Here is an 18,928-nt window from a genome sequence, read left to right on the forward strand (position 1 = left end):
CCTGTCGATTTTTGTTTTTATTATTATTTTGTTAGAATTCTTTATTTGTGATGCGTATTGGGTTATGTAACAGGGTAAGTGGGGGTGGGGTTACAGAAGAGAAATTGAGGAGGGGTGGGGGGAGGTATTGCACAGTTGAACAGTTTCGCTTTACATTCTGAATTTCTTATCTGTACAATCATACACTTGCCCTTCATATATTTATTTGTTATGTATGTCCGAGTTGGTTTTGGTTTTTCAATAAAGTGTTAAGGAAGAGAGTTATAACTAAAGGCAGGGAGAAGGAGAGTGATAGGGAAGAGACCCAGGTTGCCATGGTTTGCGTTACAGTTTGTCATTGCGCGCCCGTTTGGCTTATTGTGTCGCTGTGGGTTCTAAGGGGTCTTTGTTATGTTCCGGAGGTATCTGTCCTGTTTTCCCCTTCTCTCCTCCCTCCCCCCCCCCCCCCCGCTGACCTCTGTGAAGATGCAGTCGGTCGTCGGTACCTGTTGTTTGGGAAGTCTGTGTGGTTGTATCACAGGGTCAGGTGTAGACCTGGGTCTCGGACTTCCTTTGTAGCGTGGTGTTGTGTGTGTCCGGGCTTGTGTGTCTTGACAAAAAGAGGTATCGAAGCTTATGAATTCTGTGCAGGGGTGAGGTGGTGGTGTCACGGGTGGGGGTGGGTCTCAAGGGAGGTCTCTCGGGTGGAGGGCTCTTCGGGTCAGTGTCCTTCAAGCGGGTGTCAGGCCTACAGCGTGTACTCTGCCAACCTCTGCCAGTGCACAGTGCCACTCATATCTGGTGTCACAATAGCTTGCATTTAAAAACAAAAAAGTTTTTGACTGTAATATAATAGCAGTCAGTGTCCTTCATAAGTGTGTGTCAGGCCTACAGCGTGTACTCTGCCAACCTCTGCCAGTGCACAGTGCCACTCATATCTGGTGTCACAATACCGTGCATTTAAAAACAAAAAAACTTTTTTGACTGTAATCGAATAGCAGTCAGTGTCCTTCAAGCGGGTGTCAGGCCTACAGTGTGTACTCTGCCAACCTCTGCCAGTGCACAGTGCCACTCATATCTGGTGTCACAATAGCTTGTATTTAAAAACAAAAAAAGTTTTTCACTGTTATAGATTGAATAGCAGTTAGTTGTCTTCAAGCATGTGTGTCAGGCCTACAGCGTCTACTCTGCCAACCTCTGCCAGTGCACAGTGCCACTCATATCTGGTGTCACAATAGCGTGCATTTAAAAACACATTTTTTTTCACTGTTATAGATTGAATAGCAGTTAGTTGTCTTCAAGCGGGTGTGTCAGGCCTACAGCGTCTTCTCTGCCAACCTCTGCCAGTGCACAGTGCCACTCATATCTGGTGTCACAATAGCGTGCATTTAAAAAACGGGGAGTTTGGTCTGTCACTGTGAAGCGGGCGTAACCCTTACACTACCTGATCGATACAACATCATACAGTAGGTCCCCCCCCTCATTATTTTTATGGCCCCCACCCGTGAGCGGGCGGGCGGGAAGACAGTAGGTCTCACCCCCATTGCGATTTATGGCCCCCACCCACCGCGCAGGGGTGGGGGCCGGGGGGGAGGACAGTAGGTCCCGCCCCCCTATCCTTATTTACTGAATATTCCCCTGTATAACAATGTTGGCATTTAGTGAATATTCCCTATTCTGCTCTGTGTCAGTGTGTATCAGGGTCCCTGAGGACAGGTGTCAATACATATCTGCCAAGTGACCCTATGTAGGGGGAACAGTCCCTATTCTGCTCTGTGTCAGTGTGTATCAGGGTCTCTGAGGACAGGTGTCAATACATATCTGCCAAGTGACCCTATGTAGGGGGAACAGTCCCTATTCTGCTCTGTGTCAGTGTGTATCAGGGTCCCTGAGGACAGGTGTCAATCCATATCTGCCAAGTGACCCTATGTAGGGGGAACAGTCCCTATTCTGCTCTGTGTCAGTGTGTATGAGGGTCTCTGAGGACAGGTGTCAATCCATATGTCAAGGTGTCAATATGTCATATGTCAGGTGTCAATCCATATCCATTGTGATTTAGGAATGTTAGGTGATTTATGCCCTTTATGGATTAAAACCAGACTCTGCATTAACTGTGTAATTTTCCATGGGAGTTTTGCCATGGATCCCCCTCCGGCATGCCACAGTCCAGGTGTTAGTCCCCTTGAAACAACTTTTCCATCACTAATGTGGCCAGAAAGAGTCCCTGTGGGTTTTAAAATTCGCCTGCCCATTGAAGTCTATGGCGGTTTGCCCGGTTCGCTTCCGCAAATGTTCGCATTCGCCGCTCGCGAACCGAAAATTTTATGTTTGCGACATCACTATCAAGAGGTATGCTTGTACTTCAGATAGCATTCGGGCCACAATTTCATCCAACGAACTTGCAGCGTCCTGTGGTAATCTGTGGCAACGCTCTGATTATCCCGAGCTGGGAAGAAAGCTACTTATGGTCTGCAGCCAACAGAAGTGCAGGCCAGAAGCGCCAGAATGCCTCCCCTACATTACAGAGGAGCAGACTAAGTATGTCTCATAATACTGTGAGTGTTTTTTTTTTTAGCTCTGGATTATACTTATTTACCTTGACCTTTTTGGAATACAAATTTGTAGTAATGCGCTACTTCTCCATTTATCACAGAGCTCCACAACGATAAAAATCCCAGTAATGTGTCTATTAGTGTATCACCGAGCTCCCTAACTCTAAAACACAGAGTAATGTGCATTTTATATACCAGAGCTCCACTGTAATACATCTCACTATAATATGATGTCATGTTTGTGTTGTCTGTGTATGTGATAGGTGTGATGACTGTGTGAGATATGTATGCTATGTGTTGGTTGTATGTGATATTTGTGCTGGGTTTATTAGCTGTGTGTGATGGGTATTTAATTCAGATAAAAATATGCACTTAGGTCTATGTGTGAATGCAGGTGTATATTTTTGTAGAGCTATGTCAACACATGCACACAGTCGCAGGCAGATTGTCACATACACAGGATCAGGCAGAAACACACAGGTACAGGCAGTAATACACATACACAGTTACAGGCAGATAAACACACTCTCACACATTTACAGTCAGACAGTCACACACACACACAGGCAGACAGCCACACACACAAAGCCACACATACAGTCTTACACACACATACTTACATGCAGACAGTCACACACACAGGCAGACAGCCACACACACACACACATGCAGACAGCCACACACATACACAAAGGCAGACAGCCACACACATCCACACACACACACACACACACACCCACACAAAGGCAGACAGCCATACACACACACAGGAAGACATCCACACACACAGAGGCAGGCAGTCACACACACAGAGGCAGAGAGCCACACACACATACACACAGGCAGACAGCCACACAAACACACACAGACAGGCAGTCACACACACACAGGTGGTCACACACACACAGGCAGACATTCACACACATAAACACAGGCAGACAGTCACACACACACAGTCACACACACACAAGCAGACAGTCATACACACAGGCAGACAGTCAAACACACAGACAGCCACACACACACACAGGCAGATGATCAAACATAGTTACCTCTGTTCATTATGGAGGAGTGGAGACAGTGCAGCTCCTGGAGACTAGTTGTTGGGGAAGCAACAGTTATCTGGCACTTTTAGCTCCACCCTAACCATCAGTTTAGCTCCGCCTGCGTAGCACGCTAGGCTCTGCCCCCGCTGCATGGTAAGCTCTGTCGGCCGCATGGCACCCCCTGATCCCATGGCGCCCTGTGCGGTCGCACAGCTCGCACACCCTTATAGCCAGCCCTGTATCCGCATCTTCCATTGTAATTCCGTCTTGCTGGCCACCGGAACGGTTGCTGGCAACTTGTCCGCGGGCTTCCAGAAACTCTTTGAGGGTCTTTGGCTTTGAGGACATTACTGAAGGCGTTGCTACCCTACATTACCTTTTCACATTTATCTTCAGCCAGAAGGAAGAGACTCTGGTTTGGGAAGTCCGAGCAGCCATTGCACAATCGTTAGAAATCCAATTTCTTCTATTCATATACAGAGGAATGTATTGTGGAAACTCAATATGATGCAAAATAATATCTTTAAAATGTCTTTGATAATGCTAAGTCAATGACTTTCACATACAAATTATACTACTTAACTCCATGGGTTCGAAGTTTAACCTAGTTTCCATTGAGGCCTACAAATTTGTCCACGAGTTCCACTATATCTTCTGCTGTGGCTGGCACTGCAGCCGATAATTTATAACTTTTCTGTTTTATGGTTGAAACAAGTGAAATGTGAAACCAGTGAACTTGTTGCCATTCCCAGTGTTATTCCCTAGTTCTTGTAGCCCTTCTAAGAACCAACTAAGAGAGAGCTCAGTAGACTCCAGTTCCTCTGCTCCATCAGAGACAAATAAACAGACAGAACAGAGTACCAATGTCTGGGGATACATCTGGTGATTATATCAGTCTTTCCTCCACCACTGCAGACATTTCTGTAAGTTTGTCCAGGAGGAATTCAACTCTGAGCCTGATGAATTACAAAAGAAGAGTCTGAAAAGAGTAAGTAGCTGCCCACTATTTTTTACAGCTTGTGTGCCCTGTTTTCCTTCAACTGCTCTACCGTGTCTATCTAAATCTACTCTTGAATTGACTCGTCCCATGGAGACAGTTGTAACATCTGCTACCACTGTGACAAGTAGCTCACCCACTGTCATTATTGTTACCAATAACACCACCGCCACTACTAGCACCATGCCCACCACTCCCAACAGAGCCCACAGTATCTGGGTATGATGACAGTAGTTGATAAGGATCAACCTTAGCAACATGGAAGGTTGGGGTGGATTTGAACGGCAGCAGGGTTATCAATCTTTCCTTTCACTTGCCAAAGTGATGGAGTAAAGTCGCACTTCAGCAAACATTTTTCAGGCAATCAGCTGAATAGTGGACAATTGATTGGGAGAGGAGGCAGAGAGCCATGTGCAAGTTGGGTTCATAGTCAACAACAGAGATGCTATCATGGTCAAAGCACTGTGAGATGGTTTTGCACTGTTCAGCACACAACCTACATCTTGTAATGAAGGCTGCAGACTAAGTATGTCACAAATTACTGTGAGTGTGGCAACTATAATTGATCATTGCCTGAGGATTGCTGGGCCTTTCCATCACAGTGTGATAGCTAGCCAGTTCTTGAGGCAGGAGGTAGAGAAAGCAAGACTTCCCACACACCAGCAATGACAGAATATCAGCAGCACGCAGTGGAAATCCACTTGGGACATGATGGAAATTACTTTGATACAGTAAGGTAAATCCATTGCCTATATTTAGCCTAATCCACTGGTATAATGTTCCCACTGGAGCCTGAGGATTGGACAATAATAGGGCAGTTAGTTTCAGTACTTAAACTATTTAGGGATGCGCCCGAAACTTTGAGCCACAGTAATACAAGTTTGGGACAGGTAATGTTGTTGTTCACTTACTTCATAAGCAAGATGGATGCCTTTCTGGGAGACATGGAAGTTCCCTGTGTGATCCTAGGATCAAGGGAAAGTGGCAATAATACAGTCTTAAATACTGGGCTAAGGCTTTTGGTAGTTTGTTGGAAGCAAATAATGCAGCAAGGAGCTGTAAGAAGAGTATTTTGTGCCTTTGAAATGGTTATAGCTTACCTGTTTAAACCCATTTTGCCACATACTACTGAGCTTCTAGGCTACTTGAATAAAAAGAAAAGTGCATAGATTGCTCTGTGTTTGGTTTCCCACCAGCTATTTTCATGCCCATTGGCCACTGTCCAAAATGAGCAATTGTTCTCTGTTACATGGAAGATTCTGATTCTGAATCCACAAGGCTCACAAATGTCCCACAACTGATGGAGCAAATAGCCTACCTCAAGTTCAATATTGCCAAGTTTGGTTACCCTGCTCTTCATTTTAATACTCTGGCCGTCATCATTTGCTCGCTGAAATCCAGTTGGCCATTAGACACCCACCTCTACCTTAAGGTAAAAGCATTATACAATCTGGCAGTAAATTAAAAAGAAATTAAAGAATAAAAATTTGAAATAAAATGTTACTTACTGCTGTGACTCCCCCTTCTTTAAAATGCTTTTCATTATAGTGGTTTCCCCCTGCCTGCCTGAGCCTCCTAGTGCGACAACATCTGGTAACTTTGCAGATGTGATTGAAAGAAGCTGATAGGACACTGTTTTCCCCCCACATTGAAGTACGCTCACTCTGCTAGAGACTGGATGTGTGGGAAAACGTTGTACTTCCCAGGGTGGAAGGAGTAATTGGGTTGATATTTACCACTGCCTTTTTTGCAACTTAAAGTTTTTGTTGCAGCTGCTCCCCATTACTCATTAATGCAAGATTATACAAGGAATAACAATCAGTCATCATTATAAAACTAAGTTCTCTTATTTTTTTTTAATAGAGATATAATATTATAATGTTATAATAGGTGAGGCAATATTATAGCCATTTGTGTAAAGCAGGACAGTATTATATTCCCAAAAAGTCTAGTAGAAAGTGGAGTAATGAGACTTTCTATGTCAAGCACTCAGGGACGGCGCTTACATAAGGTAATATAGGCGGGGGCCCTAGGGCACATTGGCTTGGGAGGGAAAGGCGTAGTCTCCAGGTGACTGACAGAAGGTGAGTGCAGAGCGCAGTGCCCCCTCCTGCAAGTCGCAGTGTGTATCGTGACTGAGCTGTGGACTGTAATAGAGGAGCTTCAGTAACTTCTACCTGGTCTTACAGGACATAGAGGGGAAGGGGCAAAAGAGACCGACATAAGATTGGGAAGAAAGAATCCCAGAGGGGCTGGGAAGACACAACGAGACACAGAGGGGCTGGGGAAAGGGGTAAAATAAACAGACATGGACTGGAGGAAGACACCAAGAGGGCAGTGGGGAGAAAGAGACAAAGTGCTGGGGGAAGCGACACACAGAATTTCTGAGGGACTAAAGAGACATAGAAGGGATGAGGAAGGGGAGAAAGAGAAACACAAAAGAGGCTGAGGGGAGAAAGGGATGTAAAGGGTTTGGTGAAGGGAAGAAAGACACACAAAAGGGTAGAAATAGACACACAAAATAGGCTGGAGAGGAGTAAGAGATGCACAAAGAGGCTGGAGGAAAGTAAAAGGCACACAAAGGGGGGGGGAGGAGGGGGAATGTAAGAGAAACACAAATGGATAAAATGGGGGATAAGCTATACCAAAATGGAGTGTTAAACAAAAGGGGAATAAGATACACTAAAGCGGTAAGACATTCAAAAGGAAGGATAAGAATCACAAAAGGGGTTAGGAAATTCAAGAGGGGGTTAAAGGATACACAAGTAAAGATGCATATTTGGGAGTAAGCTTCAAAATGCATATTCGCATGTGTAGCCAAAAATCCTTGCACCAGCCCTGTAAGCACTGCTCTTAAAACTTAACCAGTAGGCAATGAAATAATATGGATTTCCCTGATACCACTTGTTATATAACAATACTCAATTACAGGGCCACTTCATGCACTATAAGCACTACGGCATGCTGAAATGGTTGCGGTGCCAAGAGATTCCGGGAGCCATCCTGTACTCTGTTAACCATTTTTAGTCTCAGTTTGTCTGACAAAGCAAAAGTTCATCTTTCTACATTGTCATACCAACTCATACTATGTTTAAATCGTATTCATAAGACTCATTTTGGTCCAAACTGCATTTCATTCAAATTTGAGCTGATCGGGTGATTGAGTGAATACATAATAACATATAAAATAGGTTTATTTAGTTGCTTTTTCTCACTTGATCTGTGAACCAAATGGTGAGAAAATGATCCTATCAGTTCACTGAAAAATATAAACATTATATATATATATATATAATTTAAATATTTAGCAGTACACTGATTGATCCATTTTCGCACCCTTTTGGTTCATCTGATTCGGTTACCAGCATTGGTACTGAAACGTCTGCCAAGCCAAACTGACAGTAAAATTCAGGCATCCCAAAAAATGGTCCGGTTTTAGGAACAATTTTTTGGCTGAGCACAAGTCTAGTATTGATTGGCTGAGAGTTTCAGTTGATGCAGACACAGCAAGGTAAGTGTCAAACAGTTTGTAAATGGTTAGACAGGTGATCAGTGGACATTATCTGATACCATAGCCACAACAGCACATTCTAGTGGATATGTGCCTAAAGTGTCCCTTTAGTTGCCTTATTTTCTTCATTCCCTTATCATTTGCTTAACATTCCTTAATATGTTCTGCACTAGCCCAAAATAGTTTTTAAAAATTTGTACTGAAGTGCATGGAGAAATCCAGTTTTAAATCACAGCTAACAGTGATCTTACTATAATGAAAGTGTTCTGCAAAATCTCTGAGCAAGGAAGTTTAAGATAGATAATATGCAACACTGAATTAGAAATGTGTAAAATCCTGATCCAAAAACAATGTTTGTTATGGAAAAAAAAGATAGGTCATGAATATTGAGTGCTGGAAAGATCAGCGCTTACAAGGGATTGGTCACGAAATTCCTGTTGTGTGAGGTTTGGCGTATAATGTCTAAAAATATACAACTTTTGGGAAATCAGACAAAGTCCAGGCCTTGGAATGAATGAAACATGCAGCATGAATGTGTTACTGATTAAATGCTAAATTATGTATACCCAAACAAAGCAATAGAGAAATCTTACCATAAAATATAACCAGCAGCAAAGAAGCAAACTGTAGCAATGCCTCCACTTCTGCTTGGATACTGATGGTGTGCTGTTCTCATCTCGATTAATATGAATGGTAATACTGTTGTATGCTAGAAAAAGATCAACAAAATCAGCAAATTCTAATCAATAAGCTTACATCACGTGCATGTTTATATTGTATAAGTTTTGTAATATTTATAGTTAAATACAGCCATGATAAAAAGAAAGTACACTCTTTTTGAATTCTATGGTTTTACATTTCAGGACATAATAACAAACATCGGTTTCTTAGCAGGTCTTATAATTAGGTAAATACAACCTTGGATGGACAACACATGACATATTACACCATGTCATGATTTATTTAACACAAATAAAGCCAAAATGGAGAACTCATCGTACACCCTGATTCCACAGAAATGGAGAGGCTAAGTAGCAGACACATGCAGCTAATCAAATTACCTTGATTAATTGATCATTAGCAAGTCTAACCACCTCTACAAAATATGAAGTGTTATTAGTTTGCTTCTCTGGAGCATTCAGGTGTTAGTTAACATAATGCCAAGCTCTGCCGGTCTGCAGCTCACAAATATAACCCTGCAATGATGCGCAAATGGTAGATCCCCATCTGGCATAGCATTGTTGAAGTTCTCTGACAAGTGGAGATCTACCTTTTGGCCACACTTTCACTAGAGGGGGGCCCAGAAAACATATTTGCACTAGCACCCTCTCTACATTAGTTACACCACTGGGATAATCAACGTGAGGTGCCTGAATGAAACAGCAGGACACAGCACTTCTGATCCTGACTAAGTCTGTGAGTAAGCAGTTGTATGTCTTTAAAACTCCATGATATGTCAATTTTATGCATCTTAAGCGGATTGCCATGGTGTGCCAAATGTATGCATCTAAAAGCTGATTGTCATGGTGTGCCAATTGTATGCCTCTAAAGCTAGTTGCCATGGTTTGCCAATTGTAAGCCTCTAAAATGGATTGCCATGGTGTGCCTATTGTAAGCCTCTAAAACTGATTGCTATGGTGTGCCAATTGTATGCCTCTGAAGCTGATTGCCCTGATGTGCCAAATGTATGCATCTAAAAGTGATTGCCATGTTATGCCGATTGTATGCATGTAAAGCTGATTGCCATGGTGTGCCAATTGTATGCATCTAAAAGCTGATTGCCATGGTGTGCCAATTGTATGCATCTAAAAGCTGACTGCCATGGTGTGCCAAATTTATGCCTCTAAAGCTGGTTGTCATGGTGTGCCAACTGTAAGCCTCTAAAGCTGATTGCCATGGTGTGCCAATTGTATGCCTCTGAAGCGGATTGCCATGATGTGTCAAGTTTATGCATCTAAAGCTGATTGCCATGGTGTGCCAAGTTTATGTATTTAAAGCTGGTTGCCATGGTTTGCCAATTGTAAGCCTCTAAAACTGATTGCCATGATGTGCCAAGTTTATACATCTAAAACTGATTGCCATGATGTACCAATTTTATGTATCTAAAGCTGCCAAAATGTTCCAATTGTATGCCTGTAAAGCTGATTGCCATTGTATGCCTCTAAAGCTGATTGCCATGGTATGCCAATTGTATGCCTCTAAAACTGATTGCCGTGGTGTGCCAATTGTATGCCTCTAAAGCTGATTGTCATGGTATGCCAATTGTATGCCTCTAAAACTGATTGCCGTGGTGTGCCAATTTTGTGCGTCTAAAGCAAATTGCCATGGTGTGCCAATTGTATGCCTCTAAAACTGATTGCTGTGGTGTGGCAATTTTGTGCATCTAAAGTGGATTGCTATACTGTGCAAATTGTATGCCTCTAAAGCTGTTTGCCATGGTGCGTCAATTTTATGCCTCTAAAAGTAATTGTCACGGTGTGCCAATTGTGTGCATCTAAAGCGGATTGCCATGGTGTGCCAATTGTATGCCTCTAAAGCAGATTGCCATGGTGTTCACTTTTTAAAATATGCATTAAAAGCAAGTGGGTCTGGAAAAATTACCGTTTTGAAAAGTGGGTCTCTGCCTTAATCTGTTACTTTACACACACTGTATATACATATATACACATTACTAGGCATATCAAGTTACATTTTGTGCTATCATTTCCTTCAACAACAAATATAAATAAATGATATGTTTCATTGCTTTAGTAGTTAAATAACTATATGCTTACTCACACTCCAGCACTAATACCACAGCCTGATTTTAGGTTTCCTTGTTTCCTTCCTAACTCTTGCCCATCCCATTGGTGCTTCCCAAAGATTGACTTACCTCCACTATTACACAAAATGACTGGCTTCATGGCTCCAACATCAACTTGAGAAAAGAGTGGAATCCGTTGCTCTGCTACTAAGATTCCCCGACAAATCATGAGACTTCTAAAGTCTTATTTGTTATGGGGATAATTACACCAACTATAGCACATGATATATATTTGGTGTCAAGCTGTATATCCTAATTGTGTAATTATATATAGATGATTTTATGTATGAAAGAAAAGGTCCTAGACACTATGACAAGTAATTCTAAAAATACCCATATTTAGCAGCCAAACCAACAAAAACATTTTGGGGAATGTTGGTTTGGCTGATAGGAGCATTTCCCAACCATTTCGTTCACAGATCAAGTGAGGAGAAAAAGTAACCAATAGATGAAAAAACAGACGGAACAGTAAAATAAAAATCTATGCAAGATATATTTATTGAGTTAAATTTTATTTAACTGCCCCTCCTTTTACGGACTCTCTACTGGTCACTTCTCACCTGATCTGTGAATCAAACCAACATTTAGTGACAGTTCCCTAGTCATCAATCATCTTACTCTTACAGCAGTCATTATTTTGTTTTATTTGAACCATGGGAAGAATTTTGAATCACAATCCGAAACAAAATCTTCTCGTCCGTAGCATATTTTGACTTGGAGTTTGGAAATTTGACTAATCACCGGATCGGCCCAAATTTGGATGAATAGCAGTTCTAGCCAAAACAAATCTCCAATTGTAATATTTAGTATTATTCTTCTTCATAGAAACTAAGAGAAAGACATTCTATATTAAGTACACATAATTTGCTACTTGCAATGCTTCAATGTAATGCCCATATGTTCATGAATTTGATTCCCCTAAGCCTTAGCAATGTCTGTCTAACTATGTTGGTCTTATGTGGCCAGTTTTCCAAACCTAATAAACAGATGAGTAAAATGTCTGCTCCCATTGGCTTGTGCTTGTTGAATGTCTATGGGGAGTGTGGCTAAAGCAGAGAATGGATGAGGAGAAAAGATTTTAGAATTATGCTGTTTCCTGCCAAAAAGCTTTTGTTAAGAGGATGATGGGGAAACAGAATTAGAAACATGTGCCAATATATACTTCAGTAGGCAGGCTAAATACATTATTGTTGTTCACGGTTCAAAATTAATAGCATGATGCATGTGAGAAGTGAAAAAAAAATGAAAATAATTAAAATATGATTTAACTACGTCAATATTTAATGTTACTGTAAAAGCCATTATCATTATTAACGATACCATGAAGTGCAATATATGTTTTTATTTTTAATGCATAAGTTACTGAAATAAAATAGCTATTGGTGTTTTACACTCATATCTACTAACTGTTTAAAATTAGTTACTGGGCAGTCACTATAACGGCCCCATGGGATGGGCCTGTTGAATAATGGGGAAGGAGATAATCCCCCCACCATGGCCCACTTGAGGGCATCGGATGGGGGACTTTAAAATTAACAATGGGTGTGTATAGCATGTACCTGCTGTTTAATAAATGGAACATGGGGAACACATTATTGTCCCCACTTGCCCTCACCTGTGCTCCTTGGGTGGGGTTATTAGGATATAAGGGGTAGGAATCTAGTGCCCCCCCGGTACCCTCCCATTGGCAGCAGGTGGGGGCCATAATTGTAATATTCACAGGGAGGATCTAGAACAGCCCCTCCCCTTGCCCCTTTCTTCAAACCTATACTACCATTAAAAGTCTTCTTTCTTCTAACTCTTCTTTTTTATAGCCCCCAAAAAGGACAAACTAAAATGCATAATTCTCAATGCAACTATTGAGAATAAAAAAACCCTGATTCACAAACCCTTCTCCGCAAAAGAACAGAAAAAAAATACACAACACTATAAAATTGATCAATCTTTGGCCTTTGAGGGCTTTTCCCATGCTATAAAATATCAGTAAGAGCACTCTGACAGACAAGTTTCGAGTTACATACTGTAAGACAATAGCTAAAGTTGACCAGACTGCCAGACTTACAGATGATGAGATTGTAAAATGATTACAGAGTGGCATTAGAAAGGGGTCATGACATTCATTTACCATAGCCTCTTGGACATTCAGTATATTACTTTTGTACACACAAAAAGATTCCTAACCTGCATATTTGGCCAATGCTTTCTCAGTAGCCCTCATTCTAGTCTCCTCACCATAGTCCCTCACAATAACCATCTGTTTCCCCTTCGCTTCACCTCTCACAAATCCCTTTTCACAGCTTAAATATTACCTTGTTTTCAGTCATTCATTCTCCCTTCTCGTTACTTAGGGGCTATTTCACGCAGGGCCATAGTTACATGTCAGGTTCCTTTATATACAGAACTCTAAGACAACCTGCTCCCCCCTCCCGCCCCCCAAATAACAAAACAGCTTACAGTATATATTGAGCTTAAAGGAACACTATAGTCACCTAAATTACTTTAGCTAAATAAAGCAGTTTTAGTGTATAGATCATTCCCCTGCAATTTCACTGCTCAATTCACTGTCATTTAGGAGTTAAATGACTTTGTTTTTGCTTATGCAGCCCTAGCCACACCTCCCCTGGCTATGATTGACAGAGCCTGCATGAAAAAAAACAACTGGTTTCACTTTCAAACAGATGTAATTTACCTTAATTAATTGTATCTCAATCTCTAAATTGAACTTTAATCACATACAGTAGGCTCTTGCAGGGTCTAGCAAGCTATTAACATAGCAGGGGATAAGAAAATCTTAATTAAACAGAACTTGCAATAAAGAAAGCCTAAATAGGGCTCTCTTTACAGGAAGTGTTTATGGAAGGCTGTGCAAGTCACATGCAGGGAGGTGTGACTAGGGTTCATAAACAAAGGGATTTAACTCCTAAATGGCAGAGCATTGAGCAGTGAGGCTGCAGGGGCATGTTCTATACACCAAAACTGCTTCATTAAGCTAAAGTTGTTCAGGTGACTATAGTGTCCCTTTAATGACTTCATTAACTAGGCATTACAAGCATAACATATCTAAAAACATATATTGATCTTTGACAACTGCACACAGTATGTATGTGTATATTTCTGCTTGTAATGTATTTGTATGCATTTGAACCTGTGAGCATAGTGACTATATGCAAGTGTGTAAATGTATGCAGAATTAAAGATTTTATATATATATACTTTTAAAATGATTCAATATTTTGAAAAATAATGTATTTTTTTATATATATGTATATGTGCATATATATGTATATGTGTATATATATATATTAAGATATTTTTAAAATATTGAATCATTTTAAAAGTTTATCCAAAATATTAAATTAAGGTCGATGTCAGAAGGGGTTAACGTCAAGATTAGTTTAAATAAAGAGTTTAGCGATAAAAGGATTACAACTTGAGAGGGGGCTGTAGTTTTGGTATAAGGGGTGTTTAGGATTTGGGTTTAGGATTAAATTTAGTATTTGGGTACACTTGTTTGATTTTTAAAATGTGTTAATGTAAAGAGTTATGTCAGTGCTGAAATGTGGGACTAAGGAAAGCGTTGATTTAGCTTTTGAAGGGTTAAATTTAGGGTTATGGAAAAAGGGTAATTAGAGCATATGGAGATTGAAAGGGTATTTAAAGTGTTCTCACCACCACCTCCACCACCACCCCTTGTCTTCTGTTGTGTAGTCAGCATTCTATGACTGATTGTTGAGCTGCAGTAGCTGTTCTCCAGTGTGCATTACTCAGTGCTGTCCGTGTTCCTCCTGCAAGGGATTTCCTGTGTGAGAGGCTGTTAACGAACAGATGCAAAGTAATCCCTTCCACTTCCTGTCCAGGATCACACACAGGCATTAGAAGAGCTGGGACTGCACTGAATTTTACATCCTCTATAACTGTACCTGCAGCTCTGTTACCAAGCATAGAGGGCTGACTAGACTACTGAAGGCATTGGTCAAGGCTCCTGGTACTTGTATCTCTCCATCAGGCCACCTAAGATCTTAAAAAGCAGATTATAAGTACTTAAAACTGGCATTCCCTTCAGGACAAGCACGAATGGGAAATCCAGGACTGACTTTATACTTTTGCAGCCAGGAATGAGGAGAGAATGAATACTGTTTGTGATGGAGAGGTTGTAGTAGGTACTATCAATCACATGTGAAAGAAGAAGAAAACGAATTGAGATATGCCTTAAACACTAATTTTTCTGGTGTCCAAGATCCTCGGTCTCATGAATGACATTACATTTAAGTTAAAAGAGCATGCTCAGTCTGTCCTTTTCCTAAAATGACCCAGGACTCTGACGTGTAGTATTAATTAATTATTCATCTCTTAAAGCGATATTTTGGGTAATTCGTGCTTAGAAAATCCATATTGCCTTCATACAGCTGCAGAGTGTGTCATATTTTTACTGTAGACAGTAGCAAAGAAAACAACATAAAAAGGCTGTAAACACTGTCAGTATTCCAAAACATGGAAGCATCAGGCCACATTGCGAAAAAGTGAGAATAATCATTAAAGGATAGTTTCCTAAACTTTTGTTTAATGAAGCAGTTTTAGTGTATAGATTATGCCTCACAGGTTTTACTGCTCAATTCACTGCAATTTAGGAGTTAAAACACTATGTTTCTGTTTATGCAGCCCTTGCCACACCTCCCATGGCTATGATTGACATAGCCTGCATGAAAAGAAAAACTGGTTTCACTTTCAATCAGATGTAATTTACCTTAAACAATTTTCTCTTGCTCTGTAAATTGCGCTTGTATCACATACAGGGGGCTCTTGCAGGGTCTATCAGGCTAATAATATAGCAGGGGATAAGAAAATCTAAATTAAATAGAAGTTGCAATAAAGAAAGGATAAACTTTAAATGACTCTTTACAGGAAGTGTTTAGGAAAGCTGTGCAAGTCACATGCAGGGAGGTGTGACTATGGTCCATAAACAAAGTGATTTAACTCCTAAATGGCAGAGAATTGAGCAGTGAGGCTGTAGGGGCATGTTTTATAAACCAAAACTGCTTCATTAAGCTAAAGTTGTTTTGTTGACTATAGTGTCCCTTTAATATAAATTAGCATTCACTGTTAGAAGGCTGTTAACAAAACAACTGGCACAAGAATAGTACAACATAATGATAAACATATGCTATAATATGTGAGTAAAATTAGAGGAAATAAATATAAAGGTACACGAAAATGGTAAAAGTTCTCATTTATAAATGTTTGGTTTTAAACAGCTTACAATGTCCATGGTACTCGTGTCCTTTTTTGAAAGGTATTTATACTTTTTATTGTAGCAACTGCATATTTAAACAGGAATGCAAAACAAAGCACGAACTGACACATTTTGAAGTGCAATGTTTTGCCAGAAGATACAGAAAATGACACGTAAGTCAACAACAACAGCGGTCCCGCTGGATACTCAAAAACATGATAGTGGATAAACAAAGAGTGTTGCTGTATTAAAAGACAATTGCTGGAATATTTATTATTTCTTCCAGATCTATTAGGCCAGATCCTCTCACCTCCTCAAGCCCAGGCAGTAATGGGAACAAGTGCCATGTGTCCAGGGATCCTTGTACTCCAAACGGCAGAATGTCTCTGGAATGCAAAGAGTTCCTTGAGTGTGTTGACGGGGGACGCTGCTCCACATGGGCCCTCAGCGGTGGGACAGGTGATGAAAGACTATGAGATCGCCGGCTGATATGCTGCCAGGATTCCTGATACAGCTGCTCAAACCTAGCTTTAAAGTGCTCGATCCATGTCTGGTTCTCAGGATCTGGTCGCCATAATGAAAGTTGCGATGCAAGCTTAGTAGGCTGCAGGGCCAGATGGTAGCGTTGTAAATCAGAGCATTATTCTTCTGGACCATCAGAGTCCTTTTCAGCAGACTACAGTCAGCTGAGTGTTTTGGTCCACATCTAGCTTTATTATAAGTAGTTGAGGCAGATTAGTAGTTTTGATTTGCAGGAGCATCTAGAAAGCACACTTGGCCATCTTGGGAGTCTATTGCAGCTTAATACTGTATGCCTGGCATGCAGTTTTGTATATGACTGGAAAACAGTAATGTTATCTGCAACATAGAAAAGTTTAGGTCACCAGATTCTGGAAAACATTCCACAGACGTACTTCCACTTAGTGTCCGTGTCTTTTCATTGCAGATATTCATTTCTCATCCCAAGTGGCAACTAAACCAATAGTTTTTTTTTTCTCCAGATTTGTTTACCATAATGTAAACACTGTCTTGATTGAGCAGTTCCAATTCGGAAAACCACAAGGAACATAGTTAACTGTGATGCTATAAAACCATCATCTGACCCTTGCATCTTAATTTGTTTCTTCACATTTTGCAAATCAATACTGCGTGCAAAACGCATTAGGGTAATGATGGGCAAGGCCAGTTGGCCATACATACATTGGAATAATTAATCAATGGTACTTAAGAATAAATCCTGTCTACAAGGGTATGGATTAACTGTCTGGAATTGTCCCATACTGCAACTAACCCATGTGGAGACAAGCAGGTATTGCGTATTTAAATACATTTATCCTTGATCTCTCCATTGGGCTATTGCCATATGTTCACAAACATCTGTAACCACTCAGGTCTGACAACTTCATGCCCAAGCTTCATGGTCTTCTAGTGCATTATTCCCCATAAGGGAAGATTATTGGATATGTATATATAATTGAAAACAGATTATTTTAAGTGACTTATGAAAAGTCTTGCTTATCTAAAAGCATCACAAAAATAATATATATGCACTTAGTTACAGGTTATGTGAACTATTATATGAGTGAATGGTAAATGTAAGCACAGTTTCATTATCAAAGAATAAAAATAAATGTATCCTATTAAAACAAAAGAAAATTCCATTACATGCAGTAATTACTTAAAGTGAACATGACAGTTGATAAAAAATCTCATTAATCAAAAAATCTTACAATTCTTGAATGGTGTTCTAAATTATACTTATTATAACGTTAATTAACTGTTTGATGTCAATGAACACTGTTAATGCTCATGCTAAGTTCAATGTGTAGTTTAGGTTAGTGCTGTGTGCTTTTATTTTCATTACGTGGGGTTTAGTAAACTTACAGTAATTAGTGCTCTAACTTATATAGATAACACAAATTAAGTGTGTGCAATTGAGAGATATTAGATCCATAAGAGACACAACTTTATTATTTAGCTATAAAGAAAAACAAGAAGGAAGATAGAGTGTAACACCCGTACCACTATAACAAAGGGATAGCATCCACGTGTATCCAGCTATCTAAGGTACCAAACTGAGACTCCAGGGGCTGTGGCGTACACATGACCTATGAGGCCCCGGTGTGAAAATTGATCTGTGGGCCCCCCCCGACCCCCGCACACTTAATCTGCGCGGGCCGGGGCCGCAACACATGGCGGCGGGCACCTGGTCGCAGGGGTTGCAGGGCTGCGACCCCTGTATGTACATCAGTGCATGCAGATGCACACACACTTAAAGGACCACTACAGACACCCAGATCACTTCAGCTCAATGAAGTGGTCTGGGTGTCAGGTCCCTCTAGTTTTAACCCTGCAGCTGAAAGCATAGCAGTTTCAGAGAAACTGCTATGTTTCACTGAGGGTTAATCCAGCCTCTAGTGGCTGTCTCACTGACAGCCGCTAGAGGAGCTTCCGCAATTCTAAGACACTGAACGTCCATAGAAAAGCATTGAGTAATGCTTTCCTATGGGCGGTTTGAATGCGCGCACGGCTCTTGCTGTGCATGCGCATTCGGAGCTGAGAGGCGGAGGGATCCCCCGCGCCAAGGGAGTCCGGCGCTGGAGAAAGGTAAGTGCTGAAGACACACACACACACTCTCACGAACAGACGCATACACACTAGCTAACAGACACACACATTTACTGACAGAGACACACTCATCGACAGACAGACATACATACACACTCACTTACAAAACATACACTCTCACTGACAAACACACACTCACTAACAGACATCAAACAGACTCACTAACACAAACACACTCAGTA

The 18,928-nt window shown here is 40.9% G+C and overlaps 1 protein-coding gene across 1 annotated transcript in view; it reads right to left on the reverse strand.

The window, feature by feature from the left end:
• Positions 1-18,928, reverse strand: part of AIG1 (androgen induced 1) — a 366,407-nt gene that overhangs the window by 57,800 nt on the left and 289,679 nt on the right. Inside the window, exon 4 of the mRNA XM_063443318.1 lies at positions 8,679-8,794. Within this exon, the coding sequence (XP_063299388.1) occupies positions 8,679-8,794 (116 nt within the window). The remainder of the gene's footprint in view (positions 1-8,678; positions 8,795-18,928) is intronic.

Source organism: Pelobates fuscus, chromosome 2, assembly GCF_036172605.1.
Source record: "Pelobates fuscus isolate aPelFus1 chromosome 2, aPelFus1.pri, whole genome shotgun sequence".
Classification (NCBI taxonomy): domain Eukaryota; kingdom Metazoa; phylum Chordata; class Amphibia; order Anura; family Pelobatidae; genus Pelobates; species Pelobates fuscus.